Source organism: Oncorhynchus clarkii, unplaced genomic scaffold (genome assembly GCF_045791955.1).
Source record: "Oncorhynchus clarkii lewisi isolate Uvic-CL-2024 unplaced genomic scaffold, UVic_Ocla_1.0 unplaced_contig_13804_pilon_pilon, whole genome shotgun sequence".
Taxonomy (NCBI): Eukaryota; Metazoa; Chordata; class Actinopteri; order Salmoniformes; family Salmonidae; genus Oncorhynchus; species Oncorhynchus clarkii.
Window position 1 is genome coordinate 50,001 of NW_027258050.1, and position 10,000 is coordinate 60,000.

The 10,000-nt window shown below is 47.3% G+C and overlaps 2 protein-coding genes across 2 annotated transcripts in view; one reads left to right on the top strand and one right to left on the bottom strand.

Moving 5' to 3' along the window:
• Nucleotides 1–441, bottom strand: part of LOC139394646 (maternal embryonic leucine zipper kinase-like) — a 29,114-nt gene extending 28,673 nt beyond the window's left edge. The window contains exon 1 of the mRNA XM_071142749.1: nt 384–441. The gene's annotated coding sequence lies outside the window, so the exon portion shown is untranslated. The remainder of the gene's footprint in view (nt 1–383) is intronic.
• Nucleotides 442–8,856: 8,415 nt separating this feature from the next.
• LOC139394649 (ADAMTS-like 7) overlaps nt 8,857–10,000 on the top strand; it is a 27,848-nt gene continuing 26,704 nt past the window's right edge. The window contains exon 1 of the mRNA XM_071142753.1: nt 8,857–9,024. Within this exon, the coding sequence (XP_070998854.1) occupies nt 8,884–9,024 (141 nt within the window). The 5' untranslated portion in view covers nt 8,857–8,883. The remainder of the gene's footprint in view (nt 9,025–10,000) is intronic.

A 10,000-nucleotide genomic window follows, 5' to 3' on the forward strand; every position in this document is an offset into this window, starting at 1 on the left:
GTTAGCTGCCTGTCAACTGACAACCTTCGGTCTCTTTTGAAATAGTCGATAAGCTCATGTTAACTTAAAAATCTAAACGTTTCAACGCATAAGATGACAAAAGAAGAACATAATTACACTTCTAACATATAAACAAATACGGTAGTAAGCTGTGACTTATCAATTCAAACCAGCTAGCAACATTATTACGTCGGTTAATTCACTGACTTGCGGGTTGCCCCAAGTTCGCTAATGTTTCACCTAGCTAGGCTAACGATACTTTTGTACAGTTTGGCTAACTAAGTTATCCTATGCTGAAGCGTCGAACCTACCTTAAATACACAACTTGGATATAGTGAGGAAAGCAAAAAAAAAAAGTAATCACGAATGTGTGAAATATATACTTAGTATTTGTAATATACAGCCCTCTCGCTCAGTGATGTCCTGTTGTCGAAGTTTGAATTCCCCACTACAGTGACGACATGTCCTACTTCCGGTGTCTGCATCCAACGTATCTACTTCCTCCCTCTATCGTTGAGTAATGGCACTGCATCTATAAAATTGATTATTTAATGTACTTTTTTATTTAACCTTTATTTAATTAGGAAAGTAATTTTAAGAACACATTCTTATTTACAATGACGGCCTACCCCGTCAATGCATGTATCGTTCAGTATTGACACTGCAGCTATAAAACAGATTCTACACTATAAGTCCCTAACTACAGGATCTAGGATCAGATCATTCTAGCCCACAATCCTAACTTTAAAGGGCCAATCAGCGGTTGAAACAATAACAAAGCAACTCCACGCCACTGTTTCGGTAAAAAGCTGAAGATTGGGACTGGAGAAATGTAATCACTCTCAAATTCATAGACGAAGAAGCTATGGATGCAAGGACTGACCATTCATAACATGCTCGATTTAAAGGTAGACGCAGCGAAATGACGTTGTCACGTGCATAACCTGGGCAGCCGCTAGTGGGCTTTATGGTTCTCCACTATATTCTGGGCTTGATGGTTCTCCACTATCCTCTAGGCTTGATGGATCTCCGTTATCCTCTGGGATTGATGGAGCTCCACCTCCCTCAGGGCTCCACTATCCTCTGGGCTTGATGGTTCTCCACTATCCTCTGGGCTTGATGGATCTCCACTATCATCTGGGCTTGATGGTTCTCCACTATCCTCTGGGCTCCACTATCCTCTGGGCTTGATGGATCTCCACTACCCTCTGGGCTTGATGGTTCTCCACTACCCCCTGGGCTTGATGGTTCTCCACTATCCTCTGGGCTTGATGGATCTCCACTATCCTCTGGGCTCCACTACCCTCTAGGCTTGATGGAGCTCCACTGTCCTCTGGGCTCCACTACCCTCTGGCCTTGATGGAGCTCCACTATCCTCTGGGCTCCACTACCCTCTGGGCTTGATGGAGCTCCACTATCCTCTGGGCTTGATGGAGCTCCACTGTCCACTGGGCTCCACTACCCTCTGGGCTCCGCTATCATCTGGGTTCCACTATCCTCTGGGCTCCACTATCCTCTGGGCTTGATGGTTCTCCACTATCCTCTGGGCACCACTATCCTCTGGGCTTGATGGATCTCCACTATCCTCTGGGCTCCACTACCCTCTGGGGTTTATGGATCTCCACTACCCTCTGGGCTTGATGGTTCTCCACTACCCTCTGGGCTTGATGGTTCTCCACTACCCTCTGGGCTTGATGGTTCTCCACTACCCTCTGGGCTTGATGGTTCGCTCCACTGTCCACTGGGCTCCACTACCCTCTGGGCTCCACTATCATCTGGGCTCCACTATCATCTGGGCTCCACTACCCTCTAGGCTTGATGGATCTCCACTATCCTCTGGGCTTGATGGTTCTCCACTACCCTCTGGGCTTGATGGATCTCCACTATCCTCTGGGCTTGATGGTTCTCCACTACCCTCTGGGCTTGATGGTTCTCTACTACCCTCTGGGTTTTATGGAGCTCCACTATCCTCTGGGCTTGATGGTTCTCCACTATCCTCTGGGCTTGATGGATCTACACTACCCTCTGGGCTTGATAGAGCTCCACTACCCTCTGGGCTTGATGGATCTCCACTACCCTCTGGGCTTTATGGAGCTCCACTATCCTCCAGGCTTGATGGTTCTCCACTATCCTCTGGGCTTTATGGATCTCCACTACACTCTGGGCTTGATGGATCCCACTATCCTCTGGGCTTGGAATGTTACTTCCTGATGTTGTGTTTAGCCACCATGCTAATGGTAAATGTCTAGGAATGTTACTTCCTGATATTGTGTTTAGCCACCATGCTAGTGGTTAATGTCTAGGAATGTTACTTCCTGATGTTGTGTTTAGCCACCATGCTAGTGGTTAATGTCTAGGAATGTTACTTCCTGATGTTGTGTTTAGCCACCATGCTAGTGGTTAATGTCTAGGAATGTTACTTCCTGATGTTGTGTTTAGCCACCATGCTAGTGGTTAATGTCTAGGAATGTTACTTCCCGATAATGTGTTTAGCCACCATGCTAGTGGTTAATGTCTAGGAATGTTACTTCCTGATGTTGTGTTTAGCCACCATGCTAGTGGTTAATGTCTAGGAATGTTACTTCCTGATGTTGTGTTTAGCCACCATGCTAGTGGTTAATGTCTAGGAATGTTACTTCCTGATGTTGTGTTTAGCCACCATGCTAGTGGTTAATGTCTAGGAATGTTACTTCCTGATGTTGTGTTTAGCCACCATGCTAGTGGTTAATGTCTAGGAATGTTACTTCCTGATGTTGTGTTTAGCCACCATGCTAATGGTTCATGTCTAGGAATGTTACTTCCTGATATTGTGTTTAGCCACCATGCTAGTGGTTAATGTCTAGGAATGTTACTTCCTGATGTTGTGTTTAGCCACCATGCTAGTGGTTAATGTCTAGGAATGTTACTTCCTGATGTTGTGTTTAGCCACCATGCTAATGGTTCATGTCTAGGAACACTTTTTTTGGGTTACTACATGATTCCATATGTGTTATTTTTATAGTTTTGATGTCTAGTTAGACAATAATTAACAATTAAGAAAAACCCTGGAATGAGTAGGTGTTCTAAAACTTAGTAGGTGTGTGTGTGTGTGTGTGTGTGTTATTGATGACTGAAACTTAGTAGGTGTGTGTGTGTGTGTGTGTGTGTGTGTGTGTGTGTGTTATTGATGACTGAAACTTAGTAGGTGTGTGTGTTATTGATGACTGAAACTTAGTAGGTGTGTGTGTGTGTGTGTGTGTGTTATTGATGACTGAAACTTAGTAGGTGTGTGTGTGTGTGTGTTATTGATGACTGAAACTTAGTGTGTGTGTGTGTGTGTGTGTGTGTTATTGATGACTGAAACTTAGTAGATGTGTGTGTGTGTGTGTGTGTTATTGATGACTGAAACTTAGTAGGTGTGTGTGTGTGTGTGTGTGTGTGTGTGTGTGTGTGTGTGTGTGTGTTATTGATGACTGCGTCGTGGGGTTTAGAGTTAGCAAGAAAGGTATTTTACTGCACATTAAAAACGGGAAACTTGATGTGTGTGTGTGTGTGTGTTGTAAGTTATTTCAGGGTCCCTCAATGCTCGTAACTGACCACATGTTTTGGCGCGCACACACACACACACACACACACACACACACACACACACACACACACACACACACACACACACACACACACACACACACACACACACACACACACACACACACACACACACACACAATCCAACATGGCTTGTATGAAGCTGTTACAGTGGAACGCTGGTGTTCCGGTTCTAGAACCGGTTAGAATTCCCAACATTCCAGAGCAATGTTCCGGAGCCTTCCAGCATTTCTGAGTCTCAACTCTGCAGGGGGGGGAGGTCTGTGTCTGATCTAGGATCAGGGTTCCCCCCCCTCCCACGTAATCTCATTCATTGTGATCTGAAAAGGCATGACTGATCCGGGATCAGCCCAACTCTTACTCTGACACACCTGATAGATACGGCTTCACTGTAGAAAACATTTTCTCACTGTAACGATCGTTTGGAATGTTTATTTATCTCTCGTCTGTCTTCACATCCGTCATTTTCCAGCAGTTAAAATCAGAAGGTCTGGAAACTTCTACAGTTACCTCCCACGGTGTGTGTGTGTGTGTGTGTGTGTGAGTGTGTGTGTGTCTCTGTGTGTATCTCTCCTCTCATGGTGTTGGCTGAGTGTGTGTGTGTATGTGTGTGTGTGTAGTGTGTAGTGTGTGTGTGTGTCTGTGTGTGTGTTGTACTGTGTGTGTGTTGTACTGTGTGTGTGTGTGTGTGTGTGTGTGTGTGTGTGTGTGTGTGTGTGTGTGTGTCGGCAGAGTTATGAAAATATTGCGTCCCTATGTGTTTAAAGTTGAACCAATCATTTATGGCCAGATAAATATTACCATAAGCAAGACGGAGAGGAGCTCAGCCAACACCCTGAGAGGAGGATACACACACACACACACACACACACACACACACACACACACACACACACTGACTGCACCAGATTTGCCAGTTCTTGCTGTGAGATGTTACCCCACTCTTCTACCAAGGCACCTGCAAGTTCCTGGACATTTCTGGGGGGAATGGCCCTAGCCCTCACCCTCCGATCCAACAGGTCCCAGACATTTCTGGGGGGGAATGGCCCTAGCCCTCACCCTCCGATCCAACAGGTCCCAGACGTGCTCAATGGGATTGAGATCCGGGCTCGTCACTGGCCATGGCAGAACACTGACCTTCCTGTCTTGCAGGAAATCACGCACACAGAACGAGCAGGATGGCTGGTGGCGTTGTCACGCTGGAGGGTCATGTCAGGATGAGCCTGCAGGAAGGGTACCACATGAGGGAGGAGGATGTCTTCCCTGTAGCACACAGCGTTGAGATTGGCTGCAATGACAACAAGCTGATGGGCTCTGAAGTGTCCAAGATGCTGTACCGTAATGATGCTGAACCAGGGCTCTGAAGTTTCCAGGATGCTGTACCGTAATGATGCTGAATCAGGGCTCTGAAGTTTCCAAGATGCTGTACCGTAATGATGCTGAACCAGGGCTCTGAAGTGTCCAAGATGCTGTACCGTAATGATGCTGAACCAGGGTTCTGAAGTGTCCAAGATGCTGTAATGTAATGATGCTGAACCAGGGCTCTGAAGTGTCCGAGATGCTGTACCGTAATGATGCTAAACCAGGGCTCTGAAGTGTCCAAGATGCTGTACCGTAATGATGCTGAACCAGAGCTCTGAAGTTTCCAAGATGCTGTACCGTAATGATGCTGAACCAGGGCTCTGAAGTGTCCAAGATGCTGTACCGTAATGATGCTGAACCAGGGCTCTGAAGTTTCCAAGATGCTGTACCGTAATGATGCTGAACCAGGGCTCTGAAGTTTCCAAGATGCTGAACCAGGGTTCTGAAGTGTCCAAGATGCTGTACTGTAATGATGCTGAGCCAGGGCTCTGAAGTGTCCGAGATGCTGTACCGTAATGATGCTGAACCAGGGCTCTGAAGTTTCCAGGACGCTGTACCGTAATGATGCTAAACCAGGGCTCTGAAGTGTCCAAGATGCTGTACTGTAATGATGCTGAGCCAGGGCTCTGAAGTTTCCAGGACGCTGTACCGTAATGATGCTGAACCAGGGCTCTGAAGTTTCCAAGATGCTGTACCGTAATGATGCTGAACCAGGGTTCTGAAGTGTCCAAGATGCTGTACTGTGATGATGCTGAACCAGGGCTCTGAAGTGTCCGAGATGCTGTACCGTAATGATGCTGAACCAGGGTTCTGAAGTGTCCAAGATGCTGTACCGTAATGATGCTAAACCAGGGCTCTGAAGTGACCAAGATGCTGTACCGTAATGATGCTAAACCAGGGCTCTGAAGTGACCAAGATGCTGTACCGTAATGATGCTAAACCAGGGCTCTGAAGTGACCAAGATGCTGTACCGTAATGATGCTAAACCAGGGCTCTGAAGTGACCAAGATGCTGTACCGTAATGATGCTAAACCAGGGCTCCGAAGGGTTTTCCTTTTCTCCACTATTATCTCTTCAAGTCATGTTATTTTAGATAACGTCCTTAAATAAGCTGTTGTGAACATTACCATCTAGGTCGGCGGCCATTTTGAATTCCGCGTCTCGGTTTATTAAGTTTGAAATGAGCGACCACTTCTGGGATGTTTTCAAACGATCAGAGGAATGTTTGTTACCAAATGTTTTTTTATCTGTTGCGTTTTAATTTCAATAGTAAAATACCAGCGTTCATGGCAGCTATTTAACATTTTTTTAAATAACTTATTATTTTTGTACCTTTTGTTTAACACGGCAAGTCAGTTAAGAACAAATTCTTATTTTCAATGACGGCCTACCGAGGAACAGTGGAGTTAAACTGCCTTGTTCAGGGGCAGAACGATAGATTTTTACCTTGTCAGCTCAGGGGGATTCGATCCAGCAACCTTTCGGTTACCAGCCCAAAACTCTAACCACTAGGCTATCTACCTCCTCTACACTCTAACCACTAGGCTACCTGCCTCCTCTACACTCTAACCACTAGACTACCTGCCTCCTCTACACTCTAACCACTAGGCTACCTGCCTCCTCTACACTCTAACCACTAGGCTACCTGCCTCCTCTAACCACTAGACTACCTGCCTCCTCTACACTCTAACCACTAGGCTACCTGCCTCCTCTACACTCTAACCACTAGACTACCTGCCTCCTCTACATTCTAACCACTAGGCTACCTGCCTCCTCCACACTCTAACCACTAGGCTACCTGCCTCCTCTACACTCTAACCACTAGGCTACCTGCCTCCTCTACACTCTAACCACTAGACTACCTGCCTCCTCTACACTCTAACCACTAGACTACCTGCCTCCTCTACACTCTAACCACTAGGCTAACTTGCTTCCTGGTTAAGTTTGCAATGAGCCCTCCTTCTGCAGACTTTGGGGAATACAGTGTTGTGTTGTTTGATTCTCTGCCAGTGAACTGACTGGAAACCTCTGAATCACTCTAATTGGTTCCTGATATGGCTGGTCCCTAGTGGGTTTGATTCTTAAAGGAGAGTGAATCATCAGGTGGTGGAGTGGTTCTGAATCACTCTAATTGGTTCCTGATATGGCTGGTGCCTAGTGGGTTTGATTCTTAAAGGAGAGTGAATCATCAGGTGGTGGAGTGGTTCTGAATCACTCTAATTGGTTCCTGATATGGCTGGTGCCTAGTGGGTTTGATTCTTAAAGGAGAGTGAATCATCAGGTGGTGGAGTGGTTCTGAATCACTCTAATTGGTTCCTGATATGGCTGGTGCCTAGTGGGTTTGATTCTTAAAGGAGAGTGAATCATCAGGTGGTGGAGTGGTTCTGAATCACTCTAATTGGTTCCTGATATGGCTGGTCTGTAGTGGTGTGTCATTTAATGGTTTGATTCTTAAAGGAGTGTGAATCATCAGGTGGTGGAGGGGTTCTGAATCAGACGTAACCAGCAGGCCTCCTGGGAAATGTGGTTCTGGAGGGGCAGGAGATCTGAGTGAGGAGGGGGGGAAGCCAGAGTGGTGGAGAGAAGAGAGGAGGGGGGAGAGAGGAGGGGGGGAGCCAGAGTAGTGGAGAGAAGAGAGGAGGGGGGGGGGAGAGGAGGGGGGGAGCCAGAGTAGTGGAGAGAAGAGAGGAGGGGGGGGGGGGAGGAGGGGGGGAGCCAGAGTAGTGGAGAGAAGAGAGGAAGGGGGGGGAGAGGAGGGGGGGAGCCAGAGTAGTGGAGAGAAGAGAGGAGGGGGGAGCCAGTGTAGTGGAGAGAAGAGAGGAGGGGGGAGCCAGAGTAGTGGAGAGAAGAGAGGAGGGGGGAGCCAGAGTGGTGGAGAGAAGAGAGGAGGGGGGAGAGAGGAGGGGGGGAGCCAGAGTGTCTGGATGAGAGCTGATGTCCCCTTCACTCTGAGGGAGGAGGGCTGATGTCCTCTCCACTCTGTTGCTCTGTGGGACTCTGAGGGAGGAGAGCTGATGTCCCCTCCACTCTGAGGGAGGAGGGCTGATGTCCTCTCCACTCTGTTGCTCTGTGGGACTGAGGGAGGAGAGCTGATGTCCCCTCCACTCTGAGGGATGAGGGCTGATGTCCCCTCCACTCTGAGGGATGAGGGCTGATGTCCTCTCCACTCTTTTGCTCTGTGGGACTGAGGGAGGAGAGCTGATGTCCCCTCCACTCTGTTGCTCTGTGGGACTGAGGGAGGAGAGCTGATGTCCCCCTCCACTCTGAGGGAGGAGAGCTGATGTCCCCTCCACTCTGTTGCTCTGTGGGACTCTGAGGGACGAGGGCTGATGTCCCCTCCACTCTGTTGTTCCGTGGGACTCTGCGGGAGGAGAGCTGATGTTGGCAGGGTTTGGGGAGCACACCACAGGGCTCTGTCTGTCTTACAGGTCGCGTTGTATTCCTTGGAGAGGTGTTTTCACTGACGTTTTGGTGCCAAAGTGTTTGTAAACCCCCTCCTCTGTCTGAGAAGGATTGAGAAACAGAACGAAGAACATTGCCAGACAAATAAAGACTTGTCTGGAATTGACTGAGAACAGAGAGAGAGAGAGAGAGAGAGAGAGAGAGGGGAGAGAGACAGAGAGGGGAGAGAGAGAGAGAGAGAGAGAGAGAGAGAGAGACCGAGAGAGAGAGGGGGGAGAGAGACAGAGAGGGGAGAGAGAGAGAGACCGAGAGAGAGAGGGGGGAGAGAGACAGAGAGGGGAGAGAGAGAGAGACAGAGAGAGACAGAGAGAGAGGCAGAGAGAGAGGCAGAGAGAGAGGCAGAGAGAGAGAGGCAGAGAGAGAGAGAGAGAGAGAGAGAGAGACGAGGGAGGGATGTTGTAAAAAGAGAGGGAACTCTCCCTCCCCTCGTCTCCTCCAGTGTGCGACTGGTCAGTCAGTCAGCTAGTCTCCATGGCAGGGTGGTGTCAGCAGCAGCGCGTGTCCTCACGGCCCGGTCTGATCCTCCTCAGACTCACCCTGGCTCTCTACCTCCTCTACCCGTCCTCGGGTGCTCTTCCGTGGGATAGACAGGCCAGCGGCTCCCCTGTGGAGGTAAGACGACCACACTAGCAGGTCATCCAGAAAGCTATTCTCTACCACAACAATGTGTGTTACTTGTCAATCAGCTACTTGTTACTCCTGGTTCCTCCTTCTACAGTAGGTAGTCAATCAGCTACTTGTTACTCCTGGTTCCTCTTCTACAGTAGGTAGTCAATCAGCTACTTGTTACTCTTGGTTCCTCCTTCTACAGTAGGTAGTCAATCAGCTACTTGTTACTCCTGGTTCCTCCTTCTACAGTAGGTAGTCAATCAGCTACTTGTTACTCCTGGTTCCTCCTTCTACAGTAGGTAGTCAATCAGCTACTTGTTACTCCTGGTTCCTCCTTCTACAGTAGGTAGTCAATGTCAATATGGTAGAGGTGCATGTAGGAATATGAGTTTGGTTTACTTTCATTGCTGTATGTGTTGCTGTTATAATGTTAGATTAGGAGTTAGTTAGATTAGGAGTTAGATAGATTAGGAGTTAGATAGATTAGGAGTTAGTTAGAGTAGGAGTTAGTTAGATTACGAGGAGTTAGATTATGAGGAGTTAGTTAGATTAGGAGTTAGTTAGATTACGTGGAGTTAGATAGATTAGGAGTTAGTTAGATTAGGAGTTAGTTAGATAGATTAGGAGTTAGATTATGAGGAGTTAGTTAGATTAGGAGTTAGTTAGAGTAGGAGTTAGTTAGATTACGAGGAGTTAGATTATGAGGAGTTAGTTAGATTAGGAGTTAGTTAGATTAGGAGGAGTTAGTTAGATTAGGAGGAGTTAGTTAGATTAGGAGTTAGTTAGATAGATTAGGAGTTAGATTATGAGGAGTTAGTTAGATTAGGAGTTAGGGTAGGAGTTAGTTAGTTAGATTAGGAGTTAGTTAGATTAGGAGTTAGTTAGATTAGGAGTTAGTTAGTTTAGGAGCTAGTTAGTTAGTTTATGAGTTAGTTAGATTAGGAGGAGTTAGTTAGGTTAGGAGGAGTTAGTTAGATTA